This window comes from Odocoileus virginianus, chromosome 20 (assembly GCF_023699985.2).
Source record: "Odocoileus virginianus isolate 20LAN1187 ecotype Illinois chromosome 20, Ovbor_1.2, whole genome shotgun sequence".
Taxonomy (NCBI): domain Eukaryota; kingdom Metazoa; phylum Chordata; class Mammalia; order Artiodactyla; family Cervidae; genus Odocoileus; species Odocoileus virginianus.
Genome location: NC_069693.1, coordinates 35,365,085 through 35,379,615, shown reverse-complemented (window position 1 = coordinate 35,379,615; position 14,531 = coordinate 35,365,085). Strand labels below are relative to the sequence as shown.

Below are 14,531 nucleotides of genomic sequence, written 5' to 3'. Positions count from 1 at the left end.
AAGAGAGAAAACTGCACATTCTAACCTCTTTGAGGTTTTATTAGGAAAGAAGGCTGACAGCTTTAGTAAGGGTTATTCCATCTTCATATAATAAATTAGCTGTAATAAATCTACTGGATTGGAGGGGTATTTAGTGACGTAAGAAGTCACTGTAAGGGGAATATTCAAATCGGCAGAGTAAGAGGGTCATCCTCTGGGCCAGATGTGGCGGGAAGTGACACCGCGGAGGGCTGGGCTGTGCCCAGTCCAGGGACAAGAAGAATCTTGCTTGGGAAGGAATAAGATCTGTACATGAAGATGAGAAGGCTGTTTCTGGGTTGATGTCCTCAGAGGAGTTAGGAATAAGGGTCAGTGCCTTCTTTACAGAATTCCTCTTGGGATGCGGAATAATGATGATAGAGTGGTCTGTCTCCTCTCTCTTAGGAGCCTATCCTATGGAAAGAACCTGAAAATCCAGCTCCAGGACTTGGCCTAGGAACTCAGGAGACCCTCTCTGTGGACATCCTAGAATATCTATGGTGAACCAGGGAGCCAGGTCGGTGACCATCCCTTCACTGAGGATCTTTCTACTATAATCCTCTGTTTCCAAGGCTGTTTGCTACTGACTTTCACAATGACCAATAATGATATAATGTGTTTTTTCTTCCAGGGCTGGTTATTTTTAAAGAGCTTAATGTCTTATTCCAAGGGGACAGAGCACTCATGGTGGAAACAAAGGCATCATGTTAGACTGGCTGGGGGAGAAATTTGAATTTGAAAGACTTTCCCAGAAATTATACCATCCAGGCACTCCTCACTTCCACCTGGCGCCTTGCTGCCCTGGATGAGTTCTTTATGGGCCGCGTGGACTTTGGACACTCTAGCCCGGAAAAGAAGCCATGCCATAGGCTGTGGTCTCATCCTTGTGCCAAGATCACACAGAAGCCAGAGATTATCCCTTGTCTGGTGCCGCCTAGGGTTCCCAAGCCTTGGAAATTAACTGGCCTGAGAGGTAAGAAATCTCAGTTCTGAGCATGTGTTCTCCATGGACTTACATGATGATCTCGGGTATGTCCTTTACCCATCCCCAGCTTAGCCTTTTCATCTGTTGAGTGGGGACAGTGATCCCTGCCCACGCCATAGATGTGAGCATATTTCTTGAAGTCTCAAACTCTGTGCCTGAGCAAGGAGTTGTTGCTATTAGTTTGGTTGAAGAGGGGTGACCAGAAGGAGCTGGGGACATGTGCCCACTAGGTCTCTGCTGGGGGTCAAGGGAGAAGCTGGAGTCTGAACCCCAGAACCCATGGTGTTGGCCCCAGCGTCTGGGAGTTGAAAAGGCTGGTCCCTGCGTGGGCCTCCTATCTTTTTCAGGGTTGGAAATGAAGTCTCTGGAGTTGTGAGGATTCGATGAGACACATAAGGCACATAAAACAGTGCCTAACACACAGTAAATGCTTTCTGAGCGTTTCTCTCTATTTTTAAGACAATAGTGCCAGAAAATACATTTGGAAATGTTCTAGTATATTCCACCATGTGATGGATAACCGGTTAATCTCTAACTGTTGGATATTTAGGTTGCTTCCAGGTTTTAACTGTTAAAAATACTCTTACAGTGCACAGCTTTTTAACTAAAAATTCTGTTTAAGTCCATGATTGTGTCCCAAGGCCAGCATATTAGAAATGTAATTGCTGAATCAAAGGGTCTTCAGACTTTTTAAGCTTTCACAAAATAAGTGCTCCTTGCCTCATTTTAATACTCCTACCAGCAAGTCGTTTGAGTTCCAGTTTAGAAGGGAAGAATTTGCTTAGAAAGAAGAGAGGGTCTGTATTAGCTAGGATTATATTTCACTGTGAGTAGCAAAAGGGCCTAAGCAACAGTACTTTAAACAGAACAGAAATGAATTTCCTTGTCATGTATTAGAAATTCAAAGTCAGAGAGTCCAGGACAGGAAAGCTTCACTCTCCACCTTCCTCAGTGCTGGCTTCTACCTCGCAATCCAATAATGGCTGCCCGAGGTTTGTCCATCACATCAGCATTCCAGCCAACAAGAAGAGGTTAAGAATGATATACAACGTTTCCACCGACGTCTCGTTGGCCAGAATTTAATTACCTGAGTATATCTAGCTGCAAGGGAGGCTCGGAAATAGTCTATTTCAGACAACTAGGGAATATTTAGGGGTTCTAGTACTAAGAAAGAAGAGAAGAACAGATGTGGGGGGACAGCTAGTTGTCTCTGCCAGAGAAAACTTAGCTCAGACAGAGAGCAGCACAAATGGGCCCATAGAAATAAGAACAAATAAAGCATTATCAGGGCATCATCCACAGGGGATGAACTAAACCATCCAGACCCATGACATAGGCATGAATTATTTTGGCAGAGAATACAGAAGAAGGAGATTAATTTCTGCGCCTGAGCTCTGGGCAGTGGCATCAAGACACTACAGAGAGACCACTTCTTTATCTTCTGTGTCCATCGCTTCTCTTCTCTTTAGCTGTGGGGAGTGGTTTCTGACTGCTGCTCCTAGCTTTCCCCCAGCTCACCTTTCCCCCCGCTCACCTACTTCGCAGCTCACCTGCCTACCTGGTCCCTGCAGGGTCAGCTCCTCATGGACCCCATTAGTCTCCAACTGGGCACCAGGAACCTGCATGGATGTCTCGTGAGGCTGCTCAGCAGAGACCTAGAATGGCTAAACGCCAAGGTGAAGTTACTCCTCCCCAATATGGACCTGGGCTCTGGAAATCAGGCCCTAGACCCCACACAGAGGGTCATCCTGATACTCCAAAAGCTGCATACCCAGGGTCCGACCACCTGGAAGTCATTCATCCACTGCGTGTGCATGGAGCAGGATGTGCCGCTGGACATGGAGGTGCCGCTGATGAGCACGTGGGGCCACGAAGACGGTAAGAGTGGCCGTGGGAGGTGCAATGCCGCCAGCTAGTGCCCAGAGCCCGGGGAGCCAGAGAGCCCCAGGCAAGGCCAGGACTTGCCTGGGTCACACAGAGATGTGTGGCCAAGCCAGGAACAAACTTCCATGTTTCTGTACACCTCTCAGAGCAAATGCCCTAATGCCACCAAGTCTGCTGGGGACCTGGAGGACTCCTCCTTCCACCTGGCACCACCCCAGTTGCCCAGAAGGATGCAGAGAGAAAGGACCAGGTGACTCCTTCCTGCCAGGAAATTCCTGATAGCCCATACTGCCCAAGAGGTTTCTTTTTGCAAAAAAAAAAAAACAACAGTCCTAGGGAGAGCGCTCTGGCCGCCACTTAGGGGCAGGCTGATTGGACTCTGTCATGTTCAGTGAACGTCCCTTGGGCTCTTCCATTTACAGAGCACTGTGGGGAAGCTCAGAACAGTGATTGTGTTCTTGGAGAGGAAGCGAGAGCTCACTCAGCAACTCAGCAGCAGAGTACAGGCCAGGCGGGGGTGCACAGTGTACACAGGCGTGGATACACAGGTGTGAACCTGTGCACAGGCATGATGAACACGTGCATGCACCCACATACTTGTATGTGCACAGACCTTTAGTTATGCACATATTTCTGCCCACAGCTGCCTTCAGGGCTCACTGCCAGCTGTGCCCTCCACGGACTGACAAGTGTGGATTTCTGGCTTGCTAGAAACACCCCCTGAGGGATGAGCCCTGAGCCAGACACGGAGCCAGAGCTGGTCCCAGGGCATCCTCGTGCACATCCCCATGGCATATCATCTGCTTCCCTCTTTCAGGCTTCCCCAGTTTTCTGGAAATTGGCGAGGAAAGCCAATCAGACTCTCAGCTCCACCCTGGTAAGGCCTGGGGTTGGGGAGTAGGGGTGGGATGTGGAGGGTGGGTGCACGCTAAGTCCCCCACCTCGAACCCAGAACAGGCTGGTGGTGGCTGGTCAGAGCCATTTTCCGTAAACTAGCCTCCTCATGCTTAGACCCATTTGCGCATTTCCCATGCCCCTCACCAGGGCTCCCAGGCTCGCCTGCACCCCGTTTCTGCCCCTCAAGGCTTTGGCATGTCTGATAGCTTTTCCCATGGGTCTCACCTGGAGCCTCCTGGGAGAGTTTGAGGTTGTCAGCCCTTAGCCACTGCCGGAATCCCCCACCTAGTCTCACTTGGGGAAGCCCGTTCTCACTTCCCTGTCCCCAAACCTCAGGGCCTCAGGCCCACAGATGCAGGCCTCTCACCATTTGGACACCCTCAGGCCTGACACTGACCCGTAGTCTGCCGTCCACACCCAGGGAGCCTCTGACTGGTTTTCTGGTGGGGCACAGGGAGCTCAGTGATCAGATGGTCCATATCACTGATTCACCGCACTCTTCACAACTTTTCTTTCCTTTTTGTTCCATCTTTCTTTTTTAACCATGGTCAACTACATAGCGTCAAATTTACCATCTTAACCATTTTAAAGTGTACAGTTCAGTGTATTAAACACATTCACGTTGTTGCACAACCATCAGGCCATGTGAGAGGCACTCAGTCGTGTCTGACTCTTTGGGACCCCATGAACTGTATCCCTCCAGGCTACTGGAGGGGCTGCCATTTTCTGCTCCAGAGGATAGTATTGATATTTTCAACATTAGTAAGTCTTTGACTCCATGAGTATGTGATATCCTTTCATTTATTTATATCCTCTTTCATTTCTTCCAGCAACATTTTGTAGTTGTCATTGTACAAATCTTTCACTTCCTTGGTTAAGTTAATTCCTAAGTACTGGTTCTTTTTGATGCTATTGTAAATGGAGTTGTTTTGGTAGGTTTTTTTTTTCTGATTGTTTGTGTATAGAAATGTAGCCAACTTTTGTGTGTTGACTTTTTATTCCTGCTACTTTGCTGGTTTCACTTATTAGTTCTAACAGCTTTTTTTTGTGGTGTCTTTAGAGTCTTCTACATATAAGATCCTATCATTTGCAAACAGAGATGATTTTACTTCTCTTTTTCAATTTGGATGTCTTTTATCTCTTTTTCTCACCTAATTGCTCTGGCTAGAACTGCCAGTTTTATGTTGAATAGATGTGGTGAATACCTTTTTCCTGATCTTAGAGGAAAAACTTATAGTCTTTGACCATTGAGTATGATGTTTCTGTGGTTTCCGAACCTTTATTTCTATAGAACTGCTGACTTTTTACTTACAGGTGTACATGGTGGTAACATCACCAGGCTTTAACAGAAAACATCCTTTTGGACCATAGCCCATCAGACTCCTCTGTCCTTGGGATTCTCCAGGCAAGAATACTGGAGTGGGGTGCCATTCCCTGCTCCAGGGGATCTTCCCAACCCAGGGATCGAACTCATGTTCCCTCCATTACAGGCTGATTCTTTACCACTGAGCCACCAGGGAAGCCCTATCCTAGCTCCCCAACAAATCAAAACTGATACCTGGTCCTTCTGTCCATTATCACTGAGATGGCATAATTGTCACCTGGCTGTAACTAGGTCTGGTTGATATTTAGCTAAGGAGTCCCTTATTAGTAGAAGATTTATTAAAATATTGAAATACAAGGGAATTCCCTGGCAGTCCAGTGGTTAGGACTCTGTGCTCTCACTGACAAGGGCCCAGGATCAGTCCCTGGCTGGGGAACAAAGATCCTGCAAGCCACACAATGTAGCCAAGTATACACACTTGGCTATATATATGTATGCATACACTCTTAGACTGATTGCAGCCCCTCTTTGGGACCCCTGGCTTTCCCCACAAATCAGCAACTACAACTTTAACACCTGGCAGGGCAAGGGGCCTACTTCAGGGCCAGTCTGATTGATCACTAATGCCTGGCCCTAGGAGTATCCACCTTTACTTCTTTAATTTTATTTTAGACTTTTTTTTTTAATGTGGACCATTTTTAAAGTCTCTATTATGTTTGTTACAACTTTACTTCTGCATTTTGGTTTTTTGGTCCTGAGTCTTGTGAGGTCTTAGCTCCCCTACCAGGGACCCATCCCGCACCCCCTGCATTGGAAGGTGAAGTCTTAACTACTGGATCACCAGGGAAGTCCCCTACTTTACTTCTTAAAATCCTTTCTTCGTCCTCTTTCTTTCTTCTTCCCTTCCTTTCTGTCTCCCCTTCATTCTTGTTCTCCTTCCTTTCCCAACCTCTTTAGAAAACTATTAGCTCTTGAAAATCCATGCACCCAGACAAGAACTCATGAGACTAGTAAGAGCAGTGGGGACGTGTGGAAGAGGGGAACTAAGGGAATAAAGCACATGGGGGCAGGAGGGCGGGCACCCGCCTGACCAAGCCTGGGGGAAGCTCCACTTTTCTAACCAGGAGTGCCCTTGACAGAGCTGGGTCCTTTCCAAGTCGTTTAGTGCTTAAGGCTGTTGGCTGTGGGCCTGGCTCCCTGCATTCTGGGCTGGGAGGTCCCCAGGCCCAGAGCCTCTAGCCCTCTCACTTGGGCCCAGGGACCCCTCTGCAGACAGAAGCTGATGTGGACACAGCCTTGGCTTGCTGTCGGCCTTCACTCAGTCCTTGAGTGCAGATATACTTGTCTGGCTGCTGCCTGTCTGTGGATTGGAGCTCCCTGAAAGTGCTGGGTACCTCCTCAGCCTGGGTCCCCAAACCTCACCCCTTACTCCTCCTTTCTTTCCTTCTAGGCCTCAAGCGGCCTCATCAGAGCTGTGGGTCCTCACCTCGTCCAAAACAGCTCAGGAAGCAGCAACAAGGTGGGTACCAAGGTGCGAAGTGGATTGCCTTGGGGCAAGGACCCAGACCCTGGACTCTGTCCCCTAATCACAGGCTTCTAGCTGGTCAGGGGCTCTTGTCTTCCAGGCTCCCAGGAGGTCCTGGATGGGCAGAGGACGGAGGTGGATCTAGCAGGGAGGCCTTGCCAAGCCCCCAGGGGCAGGGCTTCTGCAGAGATGAGGGAGCTCAAAGCATCCTGGAGGTTGCAGCTCCATCATCCAGGCTTTTCTGGGGATGCTTCCAGGTCCTCAGGGTTTAGAGAACCCCAGGGATGTGGCCAGGGTGACCTCAGAACTAGGCTCTCTCAACGAGAGCCTAGGTGGGTTAGGGCTCAGCTGGATGCTGGGATAGAAGCCTTGGGAGTCGCTGGGGAGACGTGGAGGCTACTGAGGACCAGTCAGGACAGACAGAAGCTTCTCTCATTCTCCACCAGCTGTCCCACCAGCTGTGATATCCAGCCCCATCAGGCACAGCCAGAGGATTCACAGCTGGTCAGAGGATTCACATCTGTATAAAACAGGACACTATGTCAGGGGTCCCCCCTCCCTGTGGGCATCTCCAGTGCCCCTCAGCAGTGACCCTGCGCCCTCCCCTGAGTTACCAAAGATCTCCCAAATAACTCAGCAGTTCAAGTCAACACCTGGCACTGTAGGCGTTGACCGGTTTTAGAAGTTCTGATTGGTCAGAACCTGGGCCCGTAGGTGGTTGGTGCTCAGCCTCGACCTCGCAGAACTGAAATGTTGGGGGGAGTGGTGGTGGCAAAGGCAGGTTACTCCGGAATCATTGTAAAAGTTTGTTCCAATAGGATATTACCAAGGAAGTGCCCCCCCTTCCTCTCTCCCATCTCTGAAAACTTTATGCCACTTGCGTTGCTGCAAAACAAACAGAGCCATGATCCACATGTCCCCATTCATTATTTCCATGTGTGAACAGCAGCCAAAGCCTGTGCTTCTGTACAGCCAGTTAATTCTGGGAATTTGGGTGGCACAAGACCACCTGTGTGCCCTTGCCGTCTCCACGCTCACACCCACACACACATGCAGAGCTGAGGCTACAGGATCCCAACCACCTGATGAGGGGGAGGGGGGCTGGGGGGAGGAAGAAGAGCTGGGGGCAGAGAGGCCTTCTGCTTTCATGCCATCTCCCTGTCCCCTGCAGAGTTGGCCAAGAGGTACCTGCAGCTACTGAGAACTTCTGCCCAGCAGCGCTATGGCGACAGGACCCCCGGGCCGGGGCAGCCGTTGGCCTTCCACCAAGCCTACGTCCCTCCAATCTTGCAATGGAGCCGTGCCTCGGCGCCCTTCCACACGCAGGAGGGTGCCGTGACAGGGGACCCCAAGGCAGAAGATGGCGCCCTCGTGAACATTCGGGACCTCTTCAGTACCAAGGCCAGCAAGGGCCCGAGAGTGAGGGTGCTTCTGGGGAAGGCGGGCATGGGCAAGACCACACTGGCCCACCGGCTCTGCCGGAAGTGGGCTGATGGTCAGCTGGACCGCTTCCAGGCCGTGTTCCTTTTCGAATTCCGCCAGCTCAACCTGATCACAGGTTCCTTGACGCTGCCGCAACTCCTTTTTGATGTGTACCTGAGGCCCGAGGCCAGCCCCGAGGCTGTCTTCCAGCACCTGAAGGAGAACGCGGACGGAATCCTGCTGATCTTTGACGGGCTGGACGAGATCCTCCAGCCCTGCTCCGACAGCGAGACCGCGGATCCGGAGGACCCGGCGTCCGCCCTCACCCTCTTCTCCCGTCTCTGCCGTGGGACCCTCCTGCCTGGCTGCTGGGTGATGGCTACCTCCCGTCCAGGGAAGCTGCCCGCCTGCCTGCCCACCGAGGCGGCCACGGTCCACATGTGGGGCTTTGACGGCCCGCGGGTGGAGGAGTACGTGAACCACTTCTTCAGTGACCAGCCGTCCCAGGAGGCGGCCCTGGCGGAGCTGCGCGCGGACAGACACCTCTGGAGCCTGTGTGCAGTGCCTGCGCTGTGCCGAGTCGCCTGCCTCTGCCTCCATCACCTGCTCCCGGACAGGTCTCCAGGCCAGTCGGCGGCCCTCCTGCCTACCATGACGCAGAACTATGTGCAAATGCTCCTCACCCTCAACCCCCGAGGGGTCCTGCCTGCTGAGCCCCTGCTGGGTCTCGGGGAGGTGGCCCTGAGCGGCCTGAAGTCAGGGAAGGTCATCTTCTCTGCAGGAGACATCCCTGCATCCACCCTGGCCTTTGGGGCTGCCCTCGGCCTGCTGACCTCTTTCTGCGTGCGCACGGGGCCCGGGCACCAGGACACGGGCTACGCCTTCTCCCACCTCAGCCTGCAGGAGTTCTTCGCGGCCCTGCACCTGATGGCCAGTCCCCAGGTGGACAGAGAGACCCTCAGCCAACACGTCACCCTGCATTCTCGCTGGGTGCAGCGGACCAAAGCCAGGCTGGGCCTGTTGGACCACCTTCCCACCTTTCTGGCCGGCCTGGCGTCCCACGCCTGCCGCGCCTTCCTCAGCCTCCTGGCTCAGCGGGAGGAAGAGTGGGTGGCTGACAGGCAGGCGGCAGTCCTGCAGGCACTGAGGAAGTTGGCCACCCGTCGGCTCACGGGGCCCAAGGTTGTCGAGCTGTGTCACTGTGTGGGTGAGACGCAGGAGCCTGAGTTGGCCGGCTTCATGGCCCACAGCCTCCCCCAGCAGCTGCCCTTCCACAACTTCCTGCTGACCTACGCTGACCTGGCCTCCCTGACCAACATCCTGGGGCACAGGGATGGCCCCATCCACCTGGATTTTGAGGGCTGCCCCCTGGAGCCCCGCTGCCCTGAAACCCTGGCAGGCTGTGGGCAGGTAGAGAATCTCAGGTGAGAGTGAGGACAGGGGAGCTCTGGGGAGGACCTGGGGACATCCCTGGGAGAGAACTGGACTTTGGGGGGAGTGGAGGCCAGCCAGTCTAGCAGACCCCTGCTGAAAGAAGCAGAGCAAGAATCTTGAATATCACAGCAGGGACTTCTGCGGTTGTCCAGCATTTAGGACACCATGCTTTCAATGACGAGGGCGCAGGTTTAGTCCCTGGTTGGGAAATTAAGATCCCAGAAGCCATGTGGCATGACCAAATTAATTAATTGATTATATAAAGAACCGATGGGCCCCTCCTTACTGCCCTTTAGCTTATACACAGTGAGGAAGCTCCATGCCTTGCCAGGAACTCTGGGCTCTAGTTAGATGTCCTCTAGTCATGGTTTCTGGATTCAATCTTTCCCTTTCTTTCCCTTAGTCATGGGCTGGAACACCGATCCAGGCTGTGCTATTAGTCTATTGGGTTTGGACAGGTTCTTTAACCTTGCAACCTGAGTTTCCCTATCCCTCAAATGAATCAGTAATTGTACCTAACACATAGGGTTGTTTTGAGAATGTATGAAAAACACTTAATACAATTCCCAGCACAGAGTAAAGGCTCAATATGTGTAGTAGCTAGGAAAAAAAAAGGTTAGGGTACAGTAACAAAGAAACCATCTCTTCCCTGGCCAAATACAGTGGATTAAATAATGTAGTTTTTATTATTGTTGTTCTTATAGAAGACTCAGAAGTAAATGGTCCAGATCAGTGGGATGGCTCAGCTCCTATGATTATGCACAAGCCTGGGTTCCTTCCATGGTTGCTCCATCATCTCCTAGGGTATCTTGATTTGCATGGTCACAGACACACCTGTGCTCTGGCATGGGGGAAAAGTGAAGAGAAAAGATGGATTAGTCATGCCCAGTGTGTTAAAGCTGATCCTGGAACTAGGGCACATCCTTTCCACCCCCGTTCCAGTGGTGACAACATAGTTGGAGTCATATGGTCAATACTGAGCTGCAGGTGAGGCTGGGAAACACCACCTCTGTCTGGAAAACGATGTTCACAGTTCCAGCTGTAGTGGAGGGTAGGTTTTGGTGGACAGTTGGCAGTGTTTGCCATATATGTATTTGTTACTACTGCAACAATTACAACAACTATTACTGCTACTACTGCCATTACTGTATTAAATTCCTCCTCTCAGAGGAGGGGTAAATGATGACCTCCTCTAAGCCCTGCCCATCCTTGATCTTCTGCCACTTTGCCTCTTCCTGTGGCAGCTTTAAGAGTAGGAAGTGTGGGGACGCCTTTGCAGAAGCCCTCTCCAGGAGCTTGCCAACGATGGGGAGCCTGAAGAAGCTGGGGTGAGTCAGGCCTTGGAACCAAGACGCATCCTCAGGCGGGGATGCTTGAAACTCCCCTGCCTTCCCTCAACCCTACACAGGGCAGATTCCTGGTCTACCCCCTTCCCCAGCCCTATTCCTGTCACCATCTTTGCTTCCCCTGTAGGTTAGCAGGAAGTAAGATCACTGCTCGAGGCATCAGCCACCTGGTACAGGCTTTGCCCCTCTGCCCACAGCTGGAGGAGGTCAGGTGAGTGATCTCCAAGAGGGCTTGCTGGCTGAGGAGAGGATTCAGTGCCCAGGGCCCCCCTTGGGCCTGGACTAGGTACTGTGTATTCTGTTACTTCTTCAGTGAGACCCAGAGAGAGGAGGCATCAGCCTGAGAAACAGATGGGACTGGGTCCAAACTCAAGGCTCCCATAGAAGTGCTAATATTTGGGCCATCTTGAAGGAGCTTGAGTTTTGAGGCTACTTTCCTTCTTTCTGTGGCCCTGAGAGAAGAGATGGCAGTGTGTAGGCAGGTGCTGGGTGGGTACACATAAAGGCACGAAGCATGTACATACCTTCACTTTAGTGCACGTTATGTATATACACACTTAAACTCACCTGCTCACTTACGTACATGCCCCACTTGCATGCAAACATGCAGCAGAATATGCCTGCACACTTAGATCCACATACACATCTAAACACATAGGCACGAATATACTCCTGCCTGTATCTGTGATGTGTGACCTGAGAAGGGTGGGGCCAGGGATCCTCCCCAGCAGTTCCCTGGCAGGACCTCTGCCACCTTATATGGCACCTTTATGAGCTTTAGAAGTCACCTCTTTGTCCAGGCAGATGCAGCCAGCATCTGGGTACACTGGTTGTTGAGAGGAGCATTAGCTGGACTGAGCTCTACTCCGCCCCCTCTGCTGGGTGTCTTTGTTCACAGTCACTCTGGGTGATTGGAGAAAAGATGAAGGTCACTCTCAATAATTACAAAAGAAAAGTAAATGTCAACAAGTTCACTGTCACCAATCCTTTGTCCTGACCAAGTGGTTACACACAGAGCCACCCTTACTTACACTCTTCATCTCTTTTGTCCCTCCAGCTTGGAATCCAGGCAGGGCTGGTTGCAGACAGGTGGGAAATGTGAGGTCAGAAAGGACAGTGCTTGACCTAGGGTTCTAGATGAATCAGAACCAGAGATGAGGCCAGAAGCCGCTTCTTCTGTGTCCCAGTCTGCTCATCACCTGGGAGCCTAGAGACCCTGATGAATTCAGGTCTCAGGCAGATCCTGAGTTAGAGCCCTGAGTGCAGGGCCGTGGGTCTTTACACCCCTTCCTCATTAGACCTCAGTGTCCATCACCTGCATCCCCTGGGCCGCCAGGCAGAAACTCCCCCAGGGGGACTGAACAGGGACAGAAGTGAGGCCATCAGAGGGCCTCTCCTCCCACCTGGAACTGCTGGATACCATGAACTTCTTGTGGACCCCTGTCTTGTGTCTCCTGCATGATGATGGCCATGCCTGTCACCTGCTAACTGGGGCTCCCAAGTCTCCCAACTCCAGGGCTGAGGGACTGGGCCTTGGTCTCTCTGCAGCTTCCAGGACAATCAGCTCAAGGACAGGGAAGTGCTGGACATCGTGAAGGTACTCTCTCGCCTACCACGGCTCCAGAAACTTGAGTAAGCTGTCTTTCTACTGCCCCTGCCTAAGACACCCTGCCCCCACCCACCCATTCTTTGGAGACAGAGAGAGTCTGGGGTGGATGGGAAGGGGGATTCATTCCTGGCACCTTTGCCACAATCATGCAGCCTGAGCCGCAACAGTGTCTCCGTGTCAACACTACTCTCCTTGACAAAGGTGGCGGTCACGTGCCCTACCGTCAGGATGCTCCAGGTCAGGTGAGCAAGACTGGGGTCCTGGCCTTCAGGGTCTTGAAAAAAGGGGAGGAGAAAGTAGGGGATGGGAAAAGGAGGCAGCCACTGGTCTTTAAGACCTATGTGTGTATGCGTGAGTCTGTTTTACTCACACTGATATCTCCAGAGCCTAACTCAGGCTGGCACCTCATACTCAATAAATAGTGAATGAATGGAAAGATAAATGGATGGATGGGTGGATGAATGAGGGAATGAATCACGAAATCTAGGAACAACTGGCAAAGTGGAAGTAATCCTGAGGCTCATGTCGCTCTCCGTGGTGCTGAAATAGCATTGCCAGTTTGGGTCACAGGGTAGATCAAATGTCACGCCTCTTAATCCTGAAACTGTGACTCCTGTAGAAACTCTCCGCAGTCCTAGTTTTTTATTGTTTTTCTAGCCAAAAAAAAAGAAAAAGTGTTTTCCTGGCTTTTTAAAACACTCAGGATTCATCTAGCAATGACATAGTCACAGTTGTACATGTCTGAGTTTGAGCACTTTCGCCAGTTCTGCTGTTTCTCTGTGAACTACAAATCAGCTTTCTCTGGATGTTTGGGGCAGCCTGGGGTGCACAGGTGGGGGTGATGTACTGGTTCCACAGCTCTGTGTCTGACCTTGCAGGGAGACGGACCTCATCTTCCTCCTCTCCCCACCCACAGAGACAGCTGCTGAGCTACAAGGGTAAGAAGCTGGGGATGGAGCAGGTCTGGGCTCATTCTGAGAAGCAATCTGGGCTTAGGCAGCTGTGGGGAAAATTGCAAAAAAAAAAAAAAACTTAAGAAGAACTGGAATGTGGGGGGTTTTCTCGCTACTGCTTCCCTGAGAAATGACTTACTTCTCAGAGTTGGCCAAGGATTTAGCTTTCTCTGGTGTCTCTGGACCATATCCAGCTCCTGTGATGAGAAGGTATCCTCAGAAGTCTCAGAATGATCAGTCCCTTAGGGAGGGCATGAAGACACAGTGAGCTTGGCATTACTAGGCAGGGAAACACTTCCAACTGAAAAAGAAGGAAGGCAATTATGGTTTCAGCATCTTAGACTTGTTCTGAGAATTGAATAAATTAACACATTTAAAGTGCTTAGAACACTGCTGGCATCCAGTTGCCATGCAAATGCTGGCTGTTTCAGCTGTTCATGGATTCCAGCTTGGCCATTCCTGGCTGGGCAGAAATAGGGAAGTTACCATCCCATTAAATCTTTTTGTGTGTGTTTCTCTCACACCTCCCCCTTGTGAGACTCAAGAGATGAATGAAGTTGTATGTCCTCATAAGGCTCTGAGCCTCAATTTGCTCACCTATTCAAGGATCTGGGGTACTTCCCTGATGGCTCAGATGGTAAAGAATCTGCCTGCAATGCAGGAGACCCAGGTTTGGCCCCTGGTTTGGGAAGATCCCCTGGAGAAGGGTATAGCTACCCACTCCAGTATTCTTGCCTGGAAAAATTCATGGACAGAGGAGCCTGGTGGGCTGTAGTCCAGGGAGTTGTAAAGAGGCAGACACAACTGAGCGATTAGCACTTTCACTTTTTTCAGAAGGATCTGGGAGGACCAGTATGTTTTTACCCTCTGACTGCATAGAGCTATGATGCCCCTCTGGCTATTTAATTTTATTTTAATTAGCATTAAGTAAAATGAACATTTCAGTTCATCGGCACTTCAGCCACTGTTCAAGGGCTCAATGGCCATGAGTGACTCTAGTGGCTCCCATAGTGGATGCCACAAATAGAAAACATTTCTGTCATTGCAGAAAGTTCTTTTGGACAGCACCACTCTACAAGTTGGTGAAAACCTATGATGCCCCAGCTTCCCTGCCGCCCCCAGTACTTTCTTCGT

At 51.1% G+C, this 14,531-nt stretch overlaps 1 protein-coding gene across 6 annotated transcripts in view; it reads left to right on the top strand.

Moving 5' to 3' along the window:
- The window catches only part of NLRC5 (NLR family CARD domain containing 5), an 87,104-nt gene that overhangs the window by 29,127 nt on the left and 43,446 nt on the right, over positions 1–14,531 (top strand). For 5 of the 6 annotated variants that reach the window (XM_070451263.1, XM_070451262.1, XM_070451261.1 and 2 more), the window contains exons 2-12: positions 424–535; positions 650–991; positions 2,549–2,881; positions 3,705–3,764; positions 6,559–6,627; positions 7,805–9,479; positions 10,734–10,817; positions 10,963–11,046; positions 12,384–12,467; positions 12,597–12,686; positions 13,323–13,382. In XM_070451263.1, the coding sequence (XP_070307364.1) occupies positions 835–991; positions 2,549–2,881; positions 3,705–3,764; positions 6,559–6,627; positions 7,805–9,479; positions 10,734–10,817; positions 10,963–11,046; positions 12,384–12,467; positions 12,597–12,686; positions 13,323–13,382 (2,696 nt within the window). In that variant the 5' untranslated portion in view covers positions 424–535; positions 650–834. Of the gene's footprint in view, positions 1–423; positions 536–649; positions 992–2,548; positions 2,882–3,704; positions 3,765–6,558; positions 6,628–7,804; positions 9,480–10,733; positions 10,818–10,962; positions 11,047–12,383; positions 12,468–12,596; positions 12,687–13,322; positions 13,383–14,531 lie in introns of those variants that run through there. The other variant, XM_070451264.1, reaches the window with a different exon arrangement.